The 26,546-nt window shown below is 39.6% G+C and overlaps 1 protein-coding gene across 1 annotated transcript in view; it reads left to right on the forward strand.

Annotated features, from left to right (window-relative positions):
- Positions 1 to 605: 605 nt before the first annotated feature.
- diaph2 (diaphanous-related formin 2) overlaps positions 606 to 26,546 on the forward strand; it is a gene marked incomplete at both ends in the record, with an annotated part of 346,857 nt that continues 320,916 nt past the window's right edge. Inside the window, 4 exons of the mRNA XM_079228942.1 lie at positions 606 to 689; positions 15,830 to 15,862; positions 17,941 to 18,117; positions 23,664 to 23,768. Of these exons, the coding sequence (XP_079085068.1) occupies positions 606 to 689; positions 15,830 to 15,862; positions 17,941 to 18,117; positions 23,664 to 23,768 (399 nt within the window). The remainder of the gene's footprint in view (positions 690 to 15,829; positions 15,863 to 17,940; positions 18,118 to 23,663; positions 23,769 to 26,546) is intronic.

Consider the following 26,546-nt stretch of genomic DNA (forward strand, 5'->3'; position numbering starts at 1 on the left):
AGTTTGCTTTCTTTAACAATGAATGTGTCCAAACACAGGGCTCTCTATGAAAACGTCAAACCACTGGATTTTTGTTCTTCTTTTATTTTTTACCGAGCTGTCTCCAGCTTCCTCTTAGATGTTTGTTTACATCTGTTTTGACCGTTCACGATATTCACTGAATGCCTCTGCACCCTGCACACTAACGAGGCTGCTCAGGGGAAACACGTGTTAAGGCAAACATTCGTGCAATTTAACGCCCAAGTAATTGTCTCCATTTAGTTGTTTATTGTTTGCATAATATTCTGGTAATTTCAGGAAGCCTGTGTCCGCTGTGAAGTGATTGCTCCCGAGCTGAGGAGGCATCAGGACGGATCCCATATCCTACCACACCTCTTCTTCTGCAAGCAAGACCCCTCGACTTTTGGATACTATCCGGGAACTGTTTGAAAGCGACTTCACTTGAATTTATTTATTACCTTTTTGAACGGAATGGATTTTGAAAAGACTTAACCCTGAATGGTTTGCTGTACTCGTTGAAAAGCTCGCTGCTGGAGTTTGTCAACTTTTGAGAGGGAGGTCGCATACAGTCTTTCTGGAGAGTAACTAACTTAAAAAAGCCCAAAATGGATCAAGCCAGCGGTGGGGATGACCCGAATAAACCCTCTAAAAAGAAGTCCAGCGAGGACGAGGGTAAAAATAAAAAGCTGGTAAGTATTCACACAGACTAATTGCCGTCGCAGTGAGCTTTCACATCCTGTAGTCCCACAAGCAAGGGTTAATTTCACTCAACTTTGGTAAGACTGAGAAAGTTGCATGGTTGCAGAAAGTTTCCCTTTTTTTCTTCCCTGAACAAAACATCTTTATCGGGCACATTGCACTGAAATATTTGCCTTTCTGATAGTTTTCAAGTTTTTAAGTCAGTCTTTATAATGATGAAGTCAAATAAATCAAACAAAATTGATACATAACTCCTGTACAGTTAGTAAACAGCATGTTGCCAATACAGCATATCTCTGTTTTAGTGCAGGATGAGGCTCACATAGTGATTGATGTGTTGTTATTACTCTTTAATGTAGCCCAATACAGGGCAGCTAATAGCCGTTACAGCTGAGCAAAAGAGATAGTGTTACACTGAGTGCTTTACTTTTCAAAGCACTCAGTGCATCATGTGATGATCCCCATCAATACATATCCTGAAAGTTTGTTGGGAGAGCATTCTTGTTGTGACAGTTGGACTTCAATGTATTTGTTCATACACAACGTTCACTTGCGGGATGACTCATTGCACAGCATGATATCTGTGGCGGTTTTATGAACTGTGTGTGGGATTGATAAATCCCACACACAGTTCAGCCTGAGCAGTATTAGCAGCCTGAGCAGTATTATCAGCACAATAAATGACAAATGTCAAAGAAGGACATCGTCTATTAGATAGCAACTGAAAATATATATCCTTGTGGAATAGTTAATATTATAGAGTGGGGAGTGTGCTTATTTAGAAAGTGGGCAACCCCGAGTCTGCATCATTGGAGCTGTGGTGCCATTAAGCTACTCCTGCATGCTGGTCATTGCCTGGAATGAGAAACTTGGGGTGTGGTGGACTGTTGGTGGGAGCGGTGCAGGTGTTGTCTTGGATTCTGTATGAAGTCCTGATCAATCACTTTTAACTGACAACTCATGCTGTGCAGAAACAGTGTCTCTTACTCCAAAGAGTAACACATTAAATGACCTGACCGACATATGGATTGGTACACAGAACCATCTGACAAACCGTCATTTGGAAACTGTTTGGAAAAGGACAGGCACTTTCAAAAAGTAAGGTGATTGGATGAACCATCTGCCAATCAAACTCTCAGTCTGGCGAAGAGCCAACACATATTTTCCATCGGTGTTTGCTCTTCTTTCAATGAAGAAAAACTCTCCAGTTCTGATGTAACTGATGCTATTGCAGCATATATGCTAACCTCTTTGGCCATTGTTGTATTGAACGAAAAGTCGCCCCTCCGTGTTGTTTCTTACACACGCAGACTCCGTGGCGGCTTGTAGCTCCTCAAAGAAAGCTGATTGGAGCCTGACGGGATGGATTTTTTGTGAGATAAGTGATCCTGCTATTCTTGTGACGTTGCAAGAATCCAGCTGCTTTGCAAGATAAACAATTAAGTGCAACAGTAAAACTGTAAATCTAAACTTTATAACTGAGTGTGTTAAGTGTATGCCACTGCTTACACAGCTGTAGAAACCAGTTGTTGAAAGCATTTTTTCCCATGAACAGAGACTAAAGACTTTGGTTGCTGTTGATCATCGTTTCTGCTTTTCCATATTTGTCAGCATGGAAAGCTTGGCTACAGTTTAACTTTTTAGACGAAACCTCTACAGCCAATAATTGACTGGCACTAGTGCTGCTTTATAGTTGGCCTCCATAGGCCTGTTGATTTGTGTTTCTACTTTTGTAGAATGTGACCAATGAGCCAAGTTGGACTGATTGCAGACACAGAAGCTGACTGCTAATAACTTCATTGACTCCTCAGCTGTTTACGTAGGTGGTGTTGCTCTGCTATGTAGTTTTCCTCAAACTTTGACATGAGTAAAACAGGACCACTCTTGGGTTTCAGATTGGTAAAACTTCTAATCTTCCAGCAAAGTTCCGGTAAGGGAAAGTGTGACCATATTAACTGTCAGACAGGAAACCCCAGAATGGACCGAAATGACATTCACTCCCAAAGGGTGTTGTCTTGAGAAGTCCTCTCAGCCTGCAACTCTTGAATGTCCTGCCTCCCAAGTTTATAAATTGCTTTCAAGGGAGCTTGGATGACATAAGCACTCAGCAAATCACGAGTGAAACGTCTTAGTGAGATCATTGCTTTTTGTTCCTAACGTGTTCTCAGGCCTGTTCCCTGTTGCTCAATACTCCAGGCACAGCAGTCAGAGGCAAAGGAAGCCTGAACTGTCTCTGCAACAGAAATCTCAACACAGAGTTTGGGGGAGGAAGTAATCCCTGGGTGGAGCCACCCCTGTGTAAACTGTAGCTGCCAAGTTTGCTTGCAGATGTGTAAATAAGCTAAAGTGTTCAAGCTAGTTTAGATCAGTGAAACTGCAATTCAGAATCTGTTAAGAAAAAGAAATAGAAACAAAAAAATGCAATTTATGTTTCAGGATTCTTTGTGGAGGTCTATTCGAGGATTATGTCATCTCATAAAAAGACACTTTAATATTAAGTTGTACTTAACTATTTATAGTTTATATATGGGGCTATAGGATTACATTCCTGACATGCAGTGCAGTTTGTGTGAATGTGGTCCAGACATAGGGATGAAATATGTCATGAGCTGGATTAAAGTAGAGGCTGTCACTGCTGAAAAATTCAGTAACATTTGCATGGCTAGTAAGCAAAGTGGTAAACACTGGTACAGTTTGGTTTCAGCAAAGTCAAATTTAGTCTTTAGAGGAGAAACACTGAAAGCTGTATGTTTGTTTAACAAGTCACTGGGCAGGATTACATCACAGAAGTACCATTTGGGCTTTGAGCCCAGAATCTAGACCCAACACAGCCAAGGACATTCGAAGAACACACCACCGTGTCCAGAGATAGCGATAATTCAAAACCTTTCTGTTGTTTGTAGCTGTACTTTGTGATAATGTCCTTTTTTTTATGTTGTAAAACCACGACATCCATAAAACAGGCAGATGGAATGAGGGATTTCTTTTAAAGGAATCCAGGGCTTCCGGTTTGAAGGAAAAGTAAATATATTTTCCCTCAGCATACCAGAGTAAAAGATGACTTCACACTGAACAAAGTGAGGTAAAAGGCATCCCAGACTATCCATATACTGTAACTATGTGACTTCACGCCACAGACTGTAATAATTTTCTCTTCACTAGAAACCTTGTCTCAAGCATACAGTACATGACCCTCAGAGCTATCTGATGTGAGGAGGAAGGATAATGATAAGTGAGGATGAGTTGTAGTAAAGTAGCAGTCAAATAAAAGAAGAAAACTATTCACTGCACAGAGATTTGTGACATCAGTTATTTTCAAAAAGAATAATCTTTGGAAGAGACTGTCATGCGGAAAACCAACATCTTATGTACCAATGACTTTAGCTGTACTTCAGAAAGTTAATAAAAGTGTGATGCAATGTTATTCAACAATCAATAATGTTCTGCTTAAAGTAATTTAAAAAAAAAAAGTGTTTGATGATTAAACTAATTGGTAACTGCAAAGCAGACATGCTAATCTTCATCATCTGCAGTGTGTTTAGGAGGTCATTTTAACCTAGAAGGTAATCAGTCAGTCGAGACTGACTGATTAATGCTTGATTGTCTTGGCCTAGGTCAAAATAAGATCAGAAATGTTGAATAATTACAGTTTGTTAGAAGAAGAAAAAAGTTACACCTCTGGGGTGTATGAAAAGTCTGGTATTATTTTTTGTTATTATATATAAGCATTGTTTTTTGCAGATAATGGGAATGTGAAAATATTTTTTGGGTCATTTTAGTAGCTTCAAATAAAGTGAGACTATGTAGCAGCTTTGTATCTGCTATGGCTATTAAGCCTGCATTTTAACATGGAAGCAAGGCAGGCACAGAAAGCGGTTCTATATATATCATAAATGCTAATATATATATATATATATATATTGCATGTTCTGGAAGAACAAAACAATGACGGGAATAGCAATGGGATTATTCAAAACAAAGTCGTTCCTGTGTGACACACAGGGGAATAAGTGCTTTGAAAAGTGTAAGTAATACACGACTAGATTAAGATAAGGACACATTTTTTAAAACAATGTGGGGAAGCATATGAGCTGACAGTAGCCATGAGGAGTCCAGCCACCATGTAATGGCTGTGATGTGACTGATGTATTTCTGCTTTGGGTATAACATAAAGGGGGCTAACACGCAGCAGTTTTAAATTAGTGTCAGCCACTGTTTTGATCGACAGGTAACATTTCAGCTAATCCTTTGGACGTTAGCCGTCTCTAAAGTATGGTTTGGAGCTAGCTAAGGTATGCAGTCGGCGAAGGGAACGGTGAAATTCTTCTTCATTACGTCTACAAAGAAGTTTGAGATGTTAGTAACGGCTAACATTTTGGACCAACAGCGATTTCTAGCTTCAGCTAACTCGAAGCTCGCTAACATTACCGCATCAAGTATTGCCTCAATATATTACAAGCAGGCCACACCTGTTGTTGATTAAAGCTAAATCAAGACACTTGACCCTCTATGCTATCCAGCGTTGATTCAAAGTATTGGAACTTCTAACATGCTAATTTCCATTAGCTTGACAAATGGGCACATTAAGTATGGTTTTTCATTATTAGTGGAATTGAGTGTTTCTGAAATAGTATCGCAAATTTACGCCTTTAGAAGTTGTCTGAAAATCAAGCCAAAGGGGAGGCTTGCATAGTGTCAACATTGACACATGTCCATCATTATTCGTCAGGTTTTTTCGAGTGTAATTAGTAATGAACCTTTATCAATTAAAGTGGGATTTAATGATCGTAATCATGCTTGCCATTCTATGATTAAAGTAATTAAGGCTTCAGTAATGAACGGACAGTTCAGCTGTGGCGTCTGTAATGAGAGACTCTGGACATGAGAGAGAGAGCTCAGTGGAAAGGCAGACACTGCTTTTCATTCTGTAGGCTACCAAGAAATTGTATGGACATGCAGTTGCTTCATACGTGTGTTTGGGTAATATAAAGTTAATTATCATTGTTGGATCATTTGATTTTTATTACAAGGTCACATATACAACTCTGTTGCCTTGAATGACATTATCAGGCAATTTCTCTCTATACATTATGAAAAGCTTGAATGACAGTTCCAGAGTGACTTTGGTTTATTGTGATGCACATCAACTAAATAGATAGATATACATAATACATAAAGATATGTTGTGATTCTCCAGGAACCAGCTAGGATTTATGATGCTCGTACACATCACTCGTCTCTGCTACAGGCCAGAGCCCACTTTTGAAAGTAGTACATTTTTGTGTCAGCATGAAATATTCTGCTACGCAACGGTGTTGTTAACATTCATGTTTTTGACAGTTTTGACAGTATCACATTGAGAATCATGTTTAATGGCTCACTCTTGAGTTGCTGTTGGAAGCCTTTGACGCTTTGATACATGAGCTTTAGGGAAGCCTCGGATTCTTTTAGGTCATGTTAGCATGTGTTTAGTGCAGGTTGTCAGCTTGTCACGTACACTTGAGGGTGTTCTACATTGCCTGTCTCCTGTTTGGCCAACCTCAAAAAGCTTTTTGTGATGTAGTCTTCGTATTTTTCTTCCCTGTGATGCTTTTTACTTTTTACATTTTTACTTCATGTATCATTGATTGAATGCAACCGCCACTGTGTCCGGGAGACGTGTGAGAAAAGGCAGGAAACAGACCACATGTGAGCGTTTTATTGGCATTCAGGAAGTTGAAGAGCGGAAGTGGTGAAGAATGCTTTAGTCACACAGTGGAAGAAGCCGACAGACTCACTGCTCTAATAACACCCTGTGAGATGAGATTCGAGACTTAAGAATTGGAAATTCATTTGGCGGCCTCAGTTACATATAATAAAACAAACTGCATAAGACATATCTTGAGTATCAAGTTTTCTCTTTGTGACGACACATGAATGAATAGGGGCGTACAGTAGTTTGATGATTCATGGGTGGTAGACTGTGTTTTGACGGAGCTACTGCAGAGTCTGATGTAGGCCAGGAAGAAGAGGCTTCCTCGCTCCTCCTCTTGTATGATATTGAAGGATTGCAACGCTTCCCTCTTTGATGAGGAAAGGTGTTTGTTGTTGTCACTGCCATGCTTTAGTTTACTATTCGTCAGTTGACAGCTGTATCCACACTTAAAAAACAACAGCAGACAGTTGTAAATATGAGACATAATGTGACATTTGTTGTGATATACGGTGCGATATATAACATGTCAGAGAAGCATGTGCTTAGATGCAAGTCTTCCGAGCAGTATATGGAGAGATTGGAGCACACTCATAATATTTGAAGTGGGAGAATTTAATCATTAAATTATAAAAAAGGATTTGTTGAATAAAGCTGTTCATATAATGTGGGACACTGTGAAAGGAGGTCAATGCATAAGCACGACTAACTTGGCTGAAAGAGTAGACTTGAAGCGCTGCCTTGTTCATGTCCAATGAAAACGTCACGAGTCATCTTTTCTTAAGAGACTCACAATCTAGACATGGTTGTGTATTATATCACAGAGGTATGTGACAGAGATAATCAGTGATGAATAAAGACGTATTGCTGGAATTTTTTCTCTTTGTAACACTCTAATTAACATCAGAAAATATCTTACAGAGACGAGGTCATAAGTTCACATGTTTTTGCAATTAGAGAAAAAAAGAGGTTTAATTCATGTGAACGATGCACAATAATAGCTTAATTAAAATAGTAGCTAACATAAGTTAGAATAGTAATTGTGTCATCATAAAGTGGCTGTAATCGCTGTAATAGTCTTTGCTGGATTTGTTATAATACAACAGTCTGTAAGTATAAATTACATTTCTCTGTGATGTTGTGAACAATTTAAGAATATCTCTATACAGCGACATTACCAACCTTTCTGACTAACCCTTAACTCTTGTAATGGCTTCATGTCATGCCAACCCCTCAAGGCTACAGTAATACAAATTTGCTTTCAAGAGAGACGGCGATAGCCAGAGGGCAGAGCTGTGCTCGTCTGCAGTCACATGGCCCGGCCATCCAGTGCGGTGCCATTCAAAGCTGAGCTCCACTGGCTTTTGTGTTCCTCCCCTTTTCAATAGTTGCTGTTTTAGGAAACTGTAAACAGTACCAGCACTCTCCTGAAATAATAAGGCTACCACAGACCCATGCCCTTTTAAAGGCACTTCAGCTCTCAGTAGAAAGCCAGTGCATTCTTTATTGTATTGTTTTGTTTTTTTAAATGAATGACATGTTCTGAAATGTTTTTGGAACAAGTGAAACTCAAGACAGAACCTGTCAAGACTTAATGTATTTATTCAGGATAACTTGACATTCTGATTAAATTGCTTCTGATTCAGTTTCCAGAGAGAACAAGTGTGCGATTATGGGGTTTGTGTTTGATCGATTTTACTTTGCCAGGATAAGAGGCAAGTGTCCCTTGTTGTTTGTATGTCAGCTTGCCACAAGATGCTTGTGGCACTGCCTGCAGTTATAAAACTATCTACCTTGTGTGCTGAATCCACTCTATACTTTATGCTCTCTGTTTTACTCCCATGTGCGGTGAAAAACTCACAGACGAACTTGTTTGGATGTTGATATCTTTCTTTCTTTTCTTTTCATTGCAGGTAGAAGCAGCTCATATGTGACTCCTTGTTTTTAAAATGACCGTTTGATCAGAAATAAACACGCAAATCTGACATGTCTGATTTGGGGCCTGGGGCTGCATGATATATAATTTCAGCATCAATATTGTGATGTGTTTATGCACAGTCACATCGCAGGATGTTTCCACCTTTTATGTCCAATCCGTGATGATAGTAAATGTTGTCAATCAAAGAAATAGGTTGTATTGACTGAGAAAGCCGATCTCTCCTGAGTTGGTTAACTGTGCGAGCGGCAAGTTCGCTATGTCCGATAATTAAAACAAATAAATGTACAACATTTCAACGAAGAACATTGTTTTACACCTAAACAGAACAATACATCTGTACACCTTCTGAAACTATCACCGAACCGAGACCGGCTTGATTGCTTTAACTAAAACATACTTCATTAAAACTGCACAGAAACAACATCAAACTCAAGCAAAGCCATTCGTCCGTCTTTCCACTGTTCCAACAATCAGAAACTCTGGTTGGGTCAAAAAAAAAACACTGTTTTTCCCCCGCGGCCTCTCTGCCGCGCTCGCTGCCCGCTGAGCTGCTGCAATGTGGCAGTGGCTCTCGCTCTCACTCTGAATCCTGAAGAAGGTCTCCAGCACGGGTGAAGAGGAAAACTTTCATGCATATAATACCGTAAACATGGCGGACTCTTGCTGGGTTGTCGTCGGCAAAAAACTGCCCATGCTGACATTCATTGCATCCGAGTGATTCCCTTTCTGCTGACATCGGAAGGCAATTTGAGCGAAGGCACGTGGCTTTTGCTCTCGGCAGCTATGACTCTGATTTAGCCTCTCTCTCTCTGCGCCTCATATTTTGGGATGCTAATCTCGCTGTTGGAAACGTAACACAGGTGGTGAGAACAAGGACGTTTTTGAGTGAAATTGTGGCCCACAGCTACCACAGCTCACAAGACTCTCTAGTACTTCTTCTGTACATCATGTACGTCACTGTCGCCTCACCTGTATTCTGAAGTACAGCAGATTTTGCAGCTGCGCCCTGAGACAAATAGTAACAACTGCACACATTTTTGACACTGTAAGGGCCAACCTAAGTTGGAGTAGATAAGGTTGAAAAGCAGCATTTTTTGTCTTGAACTCAAATGCAATCTGCTGCAACTTTGTTGCTACTTGATACAGAAAGAAAACTAGCACACTCATTTTCTGCAAATGCTTCCCATTACAGTCTAGGTATATCTTCACACTTCTCAACGGGTGTGATGCGCGCAAGATTTAACTCGGCGGATCAGAGGCGCCCGCTCAGTGTGGGAGGATCCTCTCACTGGTGCTGTCTGCCCCAGATGATGCATTTCAATTTAGAATGGAGACACAATTGAGGGTTAATATTCAGGTATGTTTCATTTCACAATATACATTGCTAAGAAAAATATTGCAATATCAATTTTTCCCCAATATCATGCAGCCCTCATTTGGACAACTTTTATATGCTCTCATATGTCTGATACCTGATTTGTGGTTATGGAAACCTTACTGGTGCTTTAGGAAAGATTGATTGCATTGTGACTATGCCATTATTTTCTTGCTACCTCGCAAATAGAAACAAATTTATATGGACACATTTGATGTAAAACAGCGGGATAATACATTTTCGCTTTGAATCGTTTATTAACAATGTACATCCCCGGCATGCTGTTGTGTTGTCAACTGAGCGGAACCCGGTTCCAAGCAGCAGGTTGACTGAATTATCTCGGTTTCGTTGAGTAAAATTCAGAACCATAAAAATGTTGAGGAAGTTATTCAGACAACTCGGAGAAGCACTTTCTTGGAACAGGCCCTAGAGCTGGAAAAATGAGCACATCTACCAAAGTTGGAATACAGATGAGACTCAAGGCTGTATTGCAGATGAAACAGATGTTTACTGTCTTTTAACGTTCTGGAAGAATTATTTGCATAGTGTGAGCGAAAACACTATTTGCATTTCTACCTGGCTGCCAAAGTCAGTTTTAATGATACATATATTCTAACTGGATAAAGGCTCTCCAAATATAGTTTGGATATATGTCACATGAAATGCCAAGTGTAAATAAGGTCTCACACTGCCTTCGAATGGGGCTGTGTTTATGTTGAGGTGTGTGTGTGTGTGTGTGAGTCCATTTAGGCGCTTGTGGAATTCACTACCTCCTAAAGTGGAAATTTCTGGAATTCTCAGAGTTCACGTGTCGTGACGTGTTTGCTGACATTGTAAAAAAAGAAATGTGGCGGCCATGCAAGGCTTTCTAGGGTGCATAAAACGTTAATGCATTGTAAAACGATTTTTCTTTGTAATTTAATGTCTGTAGAAATTGTTGACATTCACAGCAGCCTCATCTTCTACCTCTGTCATGCTTTTGCATTTCCTGCATTACCTTATTTTAGCCTCTCTGACTTCAAGATGCTGACAGTAACGTTAATATTGCCGTTGCCTATAGCAGCGGCGTTCTCGCGACTTAAGCGTTCGAACGGCGGGCTAATTGTGTACGTGACTTCCCGGGTCGTAACCACGAGCTCACGAGTTCCATTTGAAGGCAGCTTTAGTGTGTCTTTGGTATTATTTTCCCCTCTTCTTTGCTTGAATAGGTTTACTCCGAGTGCAAACATAAAGATTAATTTAATGAATTTTATCAAGAAGGATAAATGTTACTTTCATGCTCCCATAAATCGCAGGCTGTGCAGAGCTCTAACTCTCTGAGTTTACAAGCAGCCAATGAGAAGACTTTGTAATAAGATTAATCTGGACAAAGTGATTTATTTAGGCTATGTCTAATTCAGTTACTCGGTTGGTATTTGGTGCTGTCTGATGCCACTCCTACAAAATTGAGCACGGTATCTGATAACACAAAGACAAATGATGTAATTTAGATTTTTATGGCTATGACTATCAAACATTAGTCTGTATTGTTACTAAAAGTTTGCCACAGTTAGGAGCTCAGTTGTTCTTCAGTGTAAATACTGCCCTTTGGTTTCCTTCACATAATACCCAGTTCCGTTCACATCTGAATCATAATCGGCTTTATTGGCCCTGTGTGTGTACACACATGGACTCCGGTTACACGTTGCATGATGTACATATGATATACAATAAACAAGATAAATATAAAAAAAAAGACAACAGAGTACAACACAGAAACTAAGCACCAACATTGAACTAGTATGTACATATATATATATATATATATATATATATATATATATATATATATATATACATTGAATAATATATATGAGCATAGGGACAATGACAATGGACAATGAATTTGGGATATTAGTGAAGAAAAAGAAAGAAAATAAATGATCCTTTTTAATCCCCTTGGGAAACTGATTCTCTGCATTTAACCCATCCTAAGTAATTAAGGAGCAGTGCCCAGGAAGCAACAGGAGGTTCAGTGTCTTGCTCAAGGACACGTCGACATGCGAACTATGGGGAGAATGGGGATCGAACCGGCTACTTTGTGGTTTCAGGGCGACCACTCTCCCCATGAGCTACAGCCGCCTCCAAAAAGTGCAGAAAGGTGGTAATAGTGCAAGTAGTGCAGATGGAGGGGTCTGTTTAATTGTTCATTAGAGTGACGGCCAGTGGAAAGAAGCTGTTCCTGTGTCTGGTGGTTTGTGCGTACAGTGCTCTGTAGCGCCTTCCAGAGGGGAGGAGTTGGAGTAGCTTGTGAGGGTGTGAGGGGTCTACAGTGATCTCTCAGGCCGCTTTCTGACTCTGGAGGTGTACAACTCCAGGATGGAGGGTGGACTGGAACCGATAGTTCATATAATACATCTAATAATTGTATCGGTAGATAATGGTTTATTAATTAAAATCGGACTGCCTATGATAAAGATGTATGCATCTATCATGGCTCTGGACACGGCGCCACACCTCTTTCTTGTAAGAGCTCTGGTGCACCTTAATGAAATGTCAAGGAGCAACCACCCAATTTAGAGACATTCAGAACAAGACATAACCTTTTCTTTCTTTTCCTATGTGTCATTTGGTATAAACATGTATTAGCTATCACTCCTACAGGAGTTTGTATACAGACTGAAACCTTTGTGTATCAGAGCCACTTGCAGTCTTCTTTTTTTTTACCGTTGACTGTATTCAAGCCATGCTGTATTCATGGTAAGCTGTTTTTAATACTCATGTCCATTCTGCTGACTGGTAGATCCCTGAGAGCTTTAGGAGTTTAAGGTGTGTCGCCATCATTATACGTGTCTCTGCATCCTGTATGCTTTCTACTCTTACTGTGCTTTCGGGTGCTGTAATGTTTACAAGCTGTGGCAAATTGGCAAACTGAAGTTTTCCGAGCAACTGTTGGAACAAAAACAGCAGTGCCCCGTGTTGCGTGCTTCATCTGGAGTGTACTCCTCCACCTCTTAGTTTTGTTGTCACGATAGGAACATTTTGTTTAATTGCAAATTAACTCCAATCAGCTACTGAAGTCATAAGTAAAGCATATATAAAACTCTCATATGTTGTATTGGCAGAATTCAAATCTGAATAATCCGACTGTACAATGCGGAGGTTCCCTAATGGTTCTCTCTACAGACATCAAGATCAGTAACACCTATGAGGAAGCAGGGTGCGTTGCAGATTAACTGCCCGTACACAGTATTTTATGTGTCAACTTTGTTATAATGATGAGTTCTATCCTCGTCTGCTCCTGTTCTACTGGTGAGCTGATACTATACTTTCCTTTTAAATAAATTAATCTTGACTATTCATTTATGTATGTTCTTGTTGCTGGGTGTAAAATTGCAGTAAGCAAGTTGTGTACAGCATCTGTCTATGAACTCTCTTATGTCAATCCCTATTGCTTCTGATGAGTTGGTTCTAGTGTGAGTAAGATATTTTCAATGCAGCGTCAGACCACAAGCCCTGAATTGTTGATGTTTGCAGCAATGAGATACAATAGGGAGGGAAAAGGAAATGTGCCAAACAGGAATTAGGAAGTGTAGTGTGTTTATAATTGTTAAGCTCTGAATAAGCAACAAATAGTATAGGAGTTTATAAAACAAATTAACGTAACGTGGTGCGAGAAATGTATTAGTGTACAAGGGTAATTACACAATTTGCCTTACTATTAGCATTGGGAAGTTTTTTTCCCCTTCCTTTTCAGGAAATGTGAGTTTTTTTCGCCACAGTTAAAAAAAGGTGTGAGCCATCTTGCCTGTAGCTGAACCAAGCAGTTGATTAAACAGGGACACAAGATAGTTTTATGAAGTTGCCAAGAACTGTTAACAAGCACATTGCATTATAGTCCTCACTGCCAACTCCCAGTAATCCTTTGTTATTATTAGAACTAATTAAAGTAAAACCTAATTTCCCTCTAAACTCGTTTTACAGAGGCATCAATGGCTACTGATTTTATAGTGATAGTTCCAGTGAGTGAGTTAAAATGACATCATACAGATGGTCTAGTTAAATTGGTTGGGAATAAGAAGCGTTGCTATTTAAAAGCTGTGCACTGGTAGCCAATTTGAAAGGAAGTTTTTCCTTTGTCCATCTTGTTTGTGACACCTAATGAAACTAAGATTAATGAAAGGCTATAATGAGTTTATGTAATATTACCAGTAATTGTACTTTATAATATTAATTTAAAAAGGCATTGTGTGAAATGTGCATACTGGTTTGGTTCTGTGTCCCCAAATTGACTCTCAAGTTCCGGGATATTGCTCTGTGTTTTCATTTTTAAAGATCTGCAAGGAGTCATAATAATATTTGATTAAAGAGGGACCCAGAGCTAATTTGATTAGGTTATTTAGAGGAATATGTGTTTGGTAATAAACATTTATTATGATGAAAAAGTTTACTTTAATAAGCGGGAGAAGCCCAGAGGACATGCAAGCTTAATTGTTAGATGTTAAATTGCATTGTTGCGATGTTGCCAAGATAATGGGCAAGGAAAGGCCCTCAAGTCAAGGCAATTAACCAAACAGTGGTTTGATTGTTGTTAAATTGATTAGAAAATGTTTAAGTACTCCATTTGAAAATTAGCTATTGTTTCACGCAGTTTTAGACTTCAAGAGAATGCTGGGCTTAATGATACATGCGCTCTGAGTTGGAAGTGGGAAAAGTTGTTGCCCAGGTCAAATTCTTAGTTGTACTGATATTGGGAGAAGTTGTGCAGCGACTCTAAAGGCCGGGAATGAGAGTTAAACAAACACCTGGACATCTGAGGCAGAACCCCTCTTTGCATAATGCCGGATGAATATGCCATATTTGTTATCCTGACTGGAAGTAACAGCTTGGACAAACCATGATGCCTGCACATAGAAACTGAAGCTTTGTTTTCCGTGCCTCGTCGCTTTATCTCCCAACTGTTGATCAGCAGTTGCAGACGAAGCTCCTTTTAGGTATGGCAGTTTGAGTGCCTGCTCAGTGTTGCCCACAGCGACAGCTGATGAAGATGCACAGAGAGAGGTGCAGGTTAGAGCCAATCTGTTTGCTTGCCCCAGCATCAGTAGTTTCCTGATTAGAATAGGAGTGAAATCTTCGGCTGGAGGCAGACTTTATGGCCATCACCACCCCACATCTCCCTACTCATTAGTGCTTCACAGCCTAGCGCCGCAGCATATGGCAGTGTTGCTTTCTGCTTCCCATTTGAGGTGTGTTTCAAATGGCTGTCCCCTTGCCGAGCCACAAGCCTTTGGCAGTAGCCTGTCTTATTGTGTCTGAGATGAAGATAAACATCTGTGGTAAAGCGAAGTTGTCGTTTTAATTTTGTTCTACGGTGAAACATTTTTTTTTTAGGCGGCTAAGATTTGATTTGCAAGCAAACGCAGAGAGTTGAAAAGTTGTGGATTTCTTTGTTTGGACTTTTATATTAACAGTTAGTGAACACTAATGATTCAACCACTGTCACTACAAGAGATGCTCTTTAGTACACACAGAGATAAAATAACTCTTTGGTGGTTGACTTTGCCAGGGTGTGACATATTGCCTTGCGAAAGTGTATTATTTTAGGGATACACCAAATTAAAAGCAAGCAGCACTAACCTTCATGTTTTCAAAGAGTGCTGTGAACAAGTGTGCTCATTATGTCCTCGGCTATGGGATTTTAAGTCCCTTTTTATATGTCTCCTTTTTATATGTATCATTTTGGTATGTTTCTTTTAAGTGTGTGGGCTTGAGATGTTCACTCTTGAACACACACTTACGTCTACATACATTTAAACCCTATTATTTGGGACCATCAAGTATTGTCGCATCCTACACATGTGTAGTGTCCAGCATTATGCTCAAACCCTCATTGGAAAACGAGAAACATAAAATGAAAAATGTGCTACTGCCAGCTGTGGATCTAAGATATTTAGACATATTCTTTACGTCTACTCTGGTATTTGTTAATTGGAAACTTGATTTGGATTCTGAGAGGGAAATGAGACAGCAACCAGAGGACACTGTACATGTGTGAGCACCTCCGATGGGATACATACTGGGCGGTTTGCGGTGTGGTCATTTTCTGTTGGATCTTGTGTTTCACACTCTGCCCTCCCTCCAACAGAACATACACATAAAAACATTGGCTGATGATATGGTAAGGTGCTCGGTTTGATTTTGGTGTGACTAGTTTTGTTTTGCATCATCTCGTGTTATGTCACGGCTGCATGGGACTTATTACTGAAATGTGTGGATGGTTCAAATGTGCCAGGAGAGAATTCATTAAATTAACATTATAACCAAACGCAACATTGAAAACTAAGGTTAAGTTACATCTATAGGTTACTATAAAGAGGCTAAACTTAAACTTGCCTCAATTATTTATGTGGTTGTCCTTCATAATACTGTATAAATAAAAGATGGATTTTTATGGAGATATTATTTGACAGCACAAATGTCTTACATTTTTCATAATGAACTAAATTCAGCCCACAGCATCTAGACTTTTATAAGCAGCTCATAGATCATTTAGTGTGCAATTATCAGTTGCACTTCCGATTAGATGTCTCCGCCTGGGGCTTTTTTAATACCCATAGTTAACAAATAGCCTAAAACTTTGACACTCAGAAGCTCGTGCTGTTTTTGTGTTTGCACACAGTATGTTTGATCCATCCAGTAATATTTCAGCAAACGAGTCTTGACATCATGTATGTCGTCATGTCATGTTTGCCTTTCCATTTTAATTATCATGTTTCCATCATCCAGCATGTTCTCTCCATCCCATTTCACTAAATACAACTAACATTGACTCGTTGCATGTATTTTGTGTACTTTTTTTCTGCTTTTGTACTAAACGTTACTGCATTCAGCAGAATAGTTTTAACAGATGAATATAGTAAACTCAACCGAACCTCACTGGCATTGTCACAGTGAACATGAGTTATTGTGTTCAAAAACTGAGCACAAACCAGGTAATCCTACAGGTATGATGGTAAGTAAAGTCCTGATAAATGTCATACTGTATGTCAAATACACATGTTTTTGCCACCAGTAGGTAACAACTTGTATCTCTTTCTTTTGAATATTAAACAAGTAGGCTTTAAAAATGTATTAGAAATATTTACTGCTTAAACATTTAGCAGCTTTGCTTTTTTAAAATAGTTTTTAGCCTCACCCAAGGTTCCAGGGGTGGCAAAGTGGGTCCATTTGTTGGTCCAATGCTTTTGCTTAGTGACATGACAAAATTGTCCACAAAATTGTTCACAAAATATCCCAAACTCTCAATCGTGGCTTGCCACAGTGATCGTTCCTCTAGCGCCACCTTCTGGCCAAGTAATAACGAATACTTGTGTTTTCAAAAGAGTGAACCTCTTGATTTAGGCAACAGCATGGTCTACGATGTTGCGGCAGTAAGAAGGATGTAACAGCAGCAACATTTGTTGTTGCTATTTTTCTTTATTCTAATAATTTTGTTACAAATGAACAGTAGTAATACTGACATAATAAAACCAGATGTCGAAGTTTACCAGTCTAAAGCGTCAACTTAAACATAATGAAGTTCTTGCTGCGTGTCACACTCAAATCAGAGTTTCTATTGACCCGAAGCTAACATGGTGGGAGGAATGGACACGCTACGCTTGTTTTTATTGGTGCAAATGGTCCCCATCTGTAGATATGCACTTTTTAATGACACAGCACACTTCTATGATTGGGAGCAAATTATTTTGCAGGCAGAGAGCCACGGACCCCACTTTGAGAAGCACTGCTTTAAAGCTAGAGTTTAGATGGGCAGGTAGCTCGTCCAATCCTTTGGGCTTATTACAGTTGTGCGACAGTCACAGATCCCGTTCTTTCTCCCCGGCAGAACATCTGATTAATTGATTGCTGTTGAGATGTAATAAGAATTTCAACAAAACAATCTCAAAAAGGTTTTTGAAGAAGATTACCAATCCTTTCTTTATTCCCTATATCATCCACTTTATATAGCAGACACCTTTAGAGCTCTCGTCGCCATGAGAGGATCCTGTTTACTGTAAGTTATAGTGAACAGTGTCCTCTGAAAACAGAACACAGAACAACTCTTTGATGTTTATGAACATGACATTTGGGTTACAGGCAGTTTTTCCAGTGAAAATCAGCAATAACCAAAGCCAGTGAGCTTTACACTTGGCCTAGTCTAAACTGGATTGTTAGCAGTGCCATATTTTTCATATTTCAAACATTGTTTTCTTTCAGCGCGATCGCATCACCAGTTTCAGGAAAACGGGGATGAAGAAGGAGAAGCCACTCATACAGCACCCAACAGATCCCCTCTCTTACCAAGTTGAGCTGCCAGTTCCACAGCCGCTTTTTGACGACCGCTCCATGAACCTCTCGGAAAAGGAAATCATTGACCTCTTCGAGAAGATGATGGTGAGCTTTGTGTTTTCTCTTGCAATGTTTCCTCTGCATTGGGTGATTTGGAGTACTTCACATTAGTTTCATTACAGCTTCCACGTAATAATAAATAGTGCACACTCTATCATTACATTTTAAACTGATAATAAATCAATAAATAAATCTGTGCAAATATGCACACAAGTTGAGAAACGGCTGCTGCCGTGTATGTTGGTAAAGAGGAGTTGGACAAGGCACAAAGTTAAGTCTGAAAAGCATTTTTATATCCCTATATTACCCAAATATCTAATGCTAATCAGATCAAAGCTTTGATAGTAACCATGCTGATGAATTTCTTTCTTAGCTCACCTAATTTTATTCAGCATCGGAAAATAGTTTTTTTAATTTTACTAAATCCTTTTTACTGATATAATTCTCCAATCAAGATATATCAAGGTTTAGTTCTCATAACTAAATGAACAAGTTCAAGTTGACCAAACTGTCTCACAGCATTAGATCTGACACCAGGATATGATGTTAACATCTGCATACTCCCCATAAATAATCTAAGACCCAGTAATACTAGCTTGCATGTTTACATGTAAACAACTAAGCTCTTCTGTTTTGTGATTTCAGTCACACAAACACACAGAGCTGTGATCAGACACAGGGATGAACTTCATCTGTAGATTTATAGAGATAATGTTTATTTCCCCTTTAACTATGACAGATTAGAACACTATCAGGGCTTAATATCCCAATGTAAGATTGAAAACCACTGATGTAACTGCAGAGGTTTGTAAAACGATGCAAAAAATGTGCAGTTTGAAGCCCCCGCAAATCAATACCTGAGCGATGGCACATACGGCTGCAGGTGCAGAGAGCAGCGTACTCGACTCCAACGGTGAAGGGAAAACAGGGTCCTTTCATCGGGTTACAGAGAACCTCTTTTTTAATGACTGACCCCAACCTGAGGTCAAATGTGTGAAATATATTCATAAATATTCGATTCAGATTTTCACCCTCAAAGGACATGATACAACATTTAAAATAGACTTGAGGTAGTACAGTACAGTAAATGCGTCTGGTGTTCAGATGTTAAGCTTTTGTGAAGCAGGGCTTCACCTACGTATTCCCGAGGCCACTCTCAGAAGAACAAGAAACTTTGAAATTCATTTGCCGCACATCTGTGGGGTCAAAGCTCTGTCACACTTATGATTTTCTCCATTGAAATGCGTTTTTTAGCTTTATGTACTGAAGGATTGAAATCTAACAAAAAGCTTTCAGCCAGCCTCTTTGAAGTGAGGAGCTGAATTACTCTGGCTTCATTGCATAGGTTGTGTGTACGATTGTGGGTAATGTGCGCGGTACGGTGCCTGCCTTTCCTTTTTTCTCATACAATGGTCTTTATTGCCTGGGCCAGAGAAATGCGACCAGTGCTCCTGGTTTTCATCAGGCTACTGCTCAGTGTTTTTTTGCCTGGATGCTCATCCCTGTCACTCAGTTCACCTCTCAATTACTATGTTTGTGCTCACAGCGGCGTGACATTAAACCCAGGCTTCAATTTGCTCAGTGACAGATGACACAGAAGCCATGTTGCTGCTCTGACATTTGACAGGCCTTGACACTTCAGGTTGGAAGGTATAATTAGTAATGAAATGAAAAAGAAAATGGTTATTTACTTATGTGCGTTTGAAGCCACCACTATTTGCTCTGTTAACTTTACTGTAAACTTTTCTGCTTTTAATGCAGCATACAATGAAATGACAGTGTCGGCTTGTTCCTTTTGATGCGAGTAGCTTCTCTTCCCCATCTATCTCTCTTTGTCATCTCTCTTTCTCTTTTCATGTCATACAGACACATTTTATCTTTCGTTGTCTTTACACCCATTCTGTTATTGACTGTTTTTATGGTGCTACATGCCACAGCCTCAGATGTCTAGCTTGCGTCAAATGAAGGGATGACCCATGGCATATTTGTGAGACCACCCACTGTGCATTAATGACTAGGGCGAAGTGAAAATATTTTCCTCTGGAAAGTGGTTTAAACATTGCGCTTTGTATCTCAAAACCTAAACAGCACATACCCTATTACTGAAAGGTCATCAAAGGGATCGGGGGAAAATGTCGGAAGAAACACTCAGTTGGGAGGAAAACCAAATGAACTCGTTCTCGCAGAAGTATATTCATAAAAATGCAGCAATGGAAATGCATGAAGAAGCATTTTCAGCATTGCCTTCTAAAAGGGTGTAGTGTATGTCTTTGTGTCCTGTTGTTAGATTGACCAAGATGTGTACAGATGGAAGTCAGAGCCCTTCATCAAAATGCACAGCGGTAAATCCAATGTCCGATATTTGCATCTCACTAAGAAGGCAGCTGTGTTGCAGTCGCAGGCTCCAATCCAAGAGGTTGGACTGAGGAGCACAGTAGCACACAAAATAACATGTGAACAAAGTTAATCGGCATTCAGCAAGCTGTTGGACCTTTAAGCTAAGCTTTGGTGCAATGCAAACTCCTTTTTATCATGAGTTCAACTCTTTATTGTCTATAAAAGAACCATTAAAGGAAAGCCGAAGTGGGAGCTAGGGATCTCAGATACATGAACTTGTCCTCTCCATCCAGACAAAAGTCTCCCTGATGGGCGTGACTTTGTGTCATTAGTTGCCACATATTGGCAATTTAAGACTGTGCTGATGTGACCATTTACAGGCATGGCATTATTACCCAAATTATGCGTTTACTTGTCTGTCAGCATGAAACCCCCCCAAGAGCATAACATCCTTACTTAGGATTGATTGAATTGATTCGGATCCAGTGCCAATTTGTCTCCGTTACCATTCTTCAGAGAGCGCCATCTCCTTGGCGAGCGTAGTGAACGGTAGCGAGGTGCTCGCAGAGACGGAGGACCGGTGAAAGAGGAATGTCACGTTGCAGTGCTGCTGCGGCTAGTTTGAGGGTTTTATGTGCCTCCATGCACCATTGTCAGGATGTACACCACTAGTAATAAGCTCCTATGTGATCCCTCAGCAGTTACCCTCTGCACCAGGACATTAAAACCAGCCCTCAGGAGAGTTACTGCGTGTGCCCTTGCACACACATGGATCAGACTGGAGGGCAGTGGACACAATAATCGCTTTGTCACGGTTGGAGCAAAACATTTTTTAATACGTCCTCTACTTTTCTTAGATCCACTTTTCATCATAGTGTGGACTCTTCAGATCCATTTCAGGCTCAGACATATTTGATGTTAGATATAAAGGCTCTTTTCTGTGAGTTGGTGTCTTCCTACTGATGCGTTGCAGGCCTGTCATGCAGCCATCTTCACGTATTGCTTGTTTTGGGGGCAGGTCTTATACATATATATATATATATATATATATATATATATATATATATATATATATATATATATATATATATATATATATATATATATTGTTATATTTAACAATATGCTGCAAGTCCAATTATGAGTGTGCTCAACCAATATGAATATGAAAACCTTGGTGGAGGTATGCTCAAGCCCTCAGCCATTGTTTGATTCCAACTCCAATGTGGGTGTGCTTTGTGCGACAATGCCACAGTGCCGTGTTCCTTTAAATAGTTAGAAGCTTCGAGCGTCATTCATACCATTAACATTCAAATTATCATTATTAATAAAATATAAGAACACTCTGCCCCTTTCCCTGTCACTCTTCTCAAACAATGCATCGTAAATAGATTGGTGAAATCATTAAAACTATTCTAACGAAATATTCTGAACGGAGATGCAGGGAACCTTGTTTGCAAATAAGGATTTTTTAAATCCACTCTCCCCCCATACGGGTGAACTCAGCGGGCAGGAAAAACATGTTTTTCTCAGTTCTGATAGTATGCTAATTTAGTTAAAATCACCTTTATACTGCCAACAATTATATAATTCCATCATTTGCCAATATACAATCCACCAATCGGCACAAGCCTATACATGGCTTCATTTGTCAAGTGTTGCAGAAATGAGATCATGTTTGGCGTAGTCTAAGCAAGACAAGTGGAGACTGATAAGTGTTAAAAGAGTTTGCCAGACCAACATGAGATCTAGAACATATGTCTTGGTAACTCTGTCATTGATACAAGCTCAAATCCTATAATTTCCGTTCTTTACCAGCAGTGTAGTCAAAGATACTTTGGGTTTCTTTATGTAGCCTGTGAGGGTATAATTAAGAAAAAGAGCATTAATCATTTTGGAGACGAAACATGGATGGCTCATTCCTCCAGTATGCCCCATGACAAGCTTCCCGCTGGCCCACTCCTCCTTCCCCTTCTACAGCATACTCGCCCCGCCACATTATGCCTCGTTTATTGAATGCCAATTAAGCAGAAAGATTAGCAGGGTTCAAAGATTAATTAAAAAAAACCTGCTGGTTTCCTTCAGTGAAAAAAAAACTGCCAATTGCAAAACTTTCAGCCACATTTTCTGGCTCTATGTCTATGTTTTTTTTTTTTTTTGCTCAGAGGGTATTTACTAGAGAAAATGTAGTATGAGGAATTTAGGTCACGGTGCCCCTAAATGGGATTCCTTTCCATCCTCCACCAGGAAATGAAGCAGAATAGTTTGAATCCGATTACTTTGGGTAGGATATTCAAACACCATTGTATTAAAATGTTCTTGTTTAGAAGTGACACGCTCAATTCATCAGGTGAAATTTACATTCAATCGGATTGGAGGACCATAAATAAATAATAAATAATCAGATCGACCGAACAAAAGGACACATGGCTTCCTGCGCTCCCCAGCAGAGGGCAGCATGGCTCCACAACTTCAGACTCACTACCCTAAAACCCTGAGGAGAATGTGTTTTTGCTCTCTGTTCAATCCAGCCGTCTCTTTGTGAGAGAGTACTTTTGATAAACATCCCCCTCCATTCTAATCATCATGTCATTCCCTGGCTTTTAGTGCTCTGTCCGGCCTTCGCTCCATCCCCTGATGTCTCTCACATGAAAGACCTCTTTTGTGATGCAGAATTAAAGTAGCACAACGATAATACTCCCAATAACCCACAGATATTGCCTATCTAGCCTATCGGATGTGATTGCGTGGCCTCAATAGAAGCAGCGCTGTTTGATTTTTGCTCTGTTGTTCCGAGTTGGGGTATTTAGTTCTATCGCTGCAGCCTTACTACTTTTCTTTCAAGGACTAATAATGACTGACATTGTTTTCTGTTGCTGAACCTCGTGATTTTGACAAAGAAACAAACTGATGGAAAAGAAATGCATTTACCTGTAGGAGAGCAGGATCTGAAGTGAAAGGGCGATAGTGAAACTAAAAGTATAATTGATGGTAGGTCTAAGATATTTCTCCTTACTAGAGAAATGATTGTACTGACTATAATATGGTTCAATGCTTTGAAATGCAGTTTTTTTTTCTCTGTTCTTTTAGGTTTAGGTGTACAGTTTCTGTACACTTTATTCTCTCAGTCTGCCCAGTGTTTTGAGAAAAGAATCAGAATTTACCTTTCTCGCTTATTTTGTACATTTTGAGCAGCATCCCGTTTCTACCATTACAGACATAACATTTCTTCTCGTTGTCTTGTGTGCATCTAGGAGGACATGAACCTGAATGAGGAACGCAAAGCCCCCCTGCGTGGAAAAGACTTGAGCACCAAACGCGAGATGGTGGTCCAGTACATCTCAGCTACTGCCAAATCTGTAAGTGAGAGTTCACCGCTCTTCATAGACTGAAGAACGTGTGCCGTATAATTGGAGTGGATGAGCTGAAGTATCACCAGAATGAGTTTAACCTGATCCTCTGCTTCATGGCTTGCTTTGTCATCTTGCACACTCTCACCTCCGTTGTTTTTTTCTCTCTTCTCTCTTAGTGCTTGAGTCACACATCTTTGATTGCAATTTAGATTTAGAATTTTGACAGTGCAGCAATTTGCTGTTGTAGATGATCAGATATAGATTGTAGTCACTCACTCACTCACTCACTCAATGCTAGTCAGATGGTCAGGTGCTTGCATGCAGATTGTTGACTGGATCAGTTGTGTACTTGCATGGGGGTTTGTTGGTGGTGACAGTGATTCTGGTGGTGGTGGTGGTGCCCTGCCTCATCATTTGCTCATCGAGTGAAAATAAAGTTCCGTCAACCTCTTGGTTCAATAGCAGTATTACAGCGAAAAGGAAACAATTAAATACAAAAATCAAGGAAAGCAAGTATTTTAGGCTATGTTCAACATGACCCTATGGGTATGAATTCTCTATGCTACATTATGGCATACAGGTTTAAATTTAAATTGCACATTGTTACGTGTGCATTGTTGAAGCGTAATCTAGAACTTGATTATCTCTCTAATCCAAAAACAGCAGTGAAAAAAAATAATCAAGATTTCTGAAGGCAATCGATGAATGTGTGATGATTTTTCCTATCCTCCTTTGAAATGATTGCCAACCCTGTGAGGTGAAATTTACATCATCACAGAAGAAAAAAAAAAGTGATTTCTGTCCCCATCGCTTCCCGAACCCGGTAGCTCTCTCTTGACATCATCATTTATTACCGGTCTTCATTGTTATGGTAATTAACTGGCATTATTGATAATGACGATTATATGAGATGATTGAATTCCTCACAGGGCCCATTATGCTTTGTGAGCACTGATATTTTATTCAAATGAATAACGTAATCCATGTAGCAAAGGACAGAGGACAAAATGTAATGTCTGTCAGCACCCTGCTATCACATTTAATAGGACTGAAGGAAGGGGGAGGGTTGAGTGTCAGGAAGGATGAGTCCGTGCAAACACAGATTCATGCAAGTGCAGTTACACTAGAACACTTTAAAACATAACAAATAGTTAACTACTGATATTACACTAGTGACTAAGACGACAATGTAGCTGAATTTAATAATTATTCTGAAAAACATGTGACACTGCCACCAAATCTACACACTTATTTGCGTAATTATGAGGCACGTTGGAGCAGACTATTTATTAGATCTTTTCAAAGTTCATCATTGGAGTGCTACAACCATTAACAACTGGTCTCAACATGTGTTTTGCTTAAAGGCAGTATAAGTAGGATTTGTCGGTGCTTTATCTGCTATGTTGCAGACCGTACGACCTTAAGATCAGGCACCTGGTTGCTACGTTTTATAGAGTTTGATGTCCAGAATACGGCAAAATAAGAAAGTACAGGTAGAAGGCAGGGTCTCTGTTCAGTGGGTCATAAGGAATGATTGAGAGGGATTTTTTTTCATGAGGCTATACATTTTTTTCTTATTATTCTGAGAAAGATCCTACTCCTTCTGCCTTTCAGTAAAAACAATGTAACAACCTATGCTAAATTGTCTAAAATAATCCAGGGCCCTATTGAACCATGTTTAGTTGCTTTGGAAATACTAGATATTTTAATTTGTTTCAAATACAGTATCTTCAATTACATCATACCTAATTTATTCTATCTTTAAAACTGACTCAGACTGTCTTAGACTAAATGGATATCCCGTGGTCCTTTTGGAGAAAGAGAAATCTGAGTCACAATGAAGCTGGAGCATCCCAGCATGCAGCTCACTGCCTCGTACTGAACCTGTGCTCTGTAGTGTCTTACATTTTGTGATTTGGGTTCATTCTTATAACTACAGTAGCCCGTGTATCGCCCAAAATCATCACACACTACATCGCAGGAGAGTTTTTCAGCAGATGCATCAGAAGTACAACACTTGTTTAAAATGTAGATGCATCTTTAGATGGCAGGTTTTGTGATTGCTTTGCCCTTTAAAAGAAAAAGAAAAAAGAACTGTTTCGCTTTTGTCCAGTTTTGCACCCACACTACACTTTTGCATGTGTGAGCCTCTATGTTTTAAAGAATCCCACGGCACCACTAAAACGTGTTTCTCTACTGCATTATCTGGGGCTTCTGTTGCTTTTGGTTGCTGATGAGCATGCAGGGTGGGCTAAGTACGAACGTGTTGCATAAATGGTGATGAATGTCAGCGTGGCGCATTTTGGACATGTCTTGTTCCGTTGTGGTGCCTCTACTGTTAATGGGAGTCGATCTTTCTTTACCAAAGATGTGTCCTGCATTGTTTTGGGGACTTGCAAGGGCTTCACACATTTATCTAAATTTTCTGTTTTGCTTTTCTTTCGAGATGGTATTATAAGGTCCCAATAGAACATTTCACAAGATAGTGATTTTTTAAATGTTCCTCTTACAGGAGTGCCTTCTTTTATATTTCATTTCAGCCACAGAGATACAAGCTAGAAATTCATGAATGTCAAAAACTCCCCCACATCCACATAATACACAAATGTGTGTTTTAAGATCTGGACAGCTCCGTTTCTTTCTTAATGTACACCCGATGCAAAGCATGCACACTTAAAAAGCTTTGGAAGTTTAAATCTGAAATTTCCTAGTATTGTGTGGCCTATTTCTGATTTATCTCTGCAGACCTGCTCAGTTGAGCAAAAAATGCATAAAAATGCTACA

Source organism: Taurulus bubalis (genome assembly GCF_910589615.1).
Source record: "Taurulus bubalis genome assembly, chromosome: 13".
Taxonomy (NCBI): Eukaryota; Metazoa; Chordata; class Actinopteri; order Perciformes; family Cottidae; genus Taurulus; species Taurulus bubalis.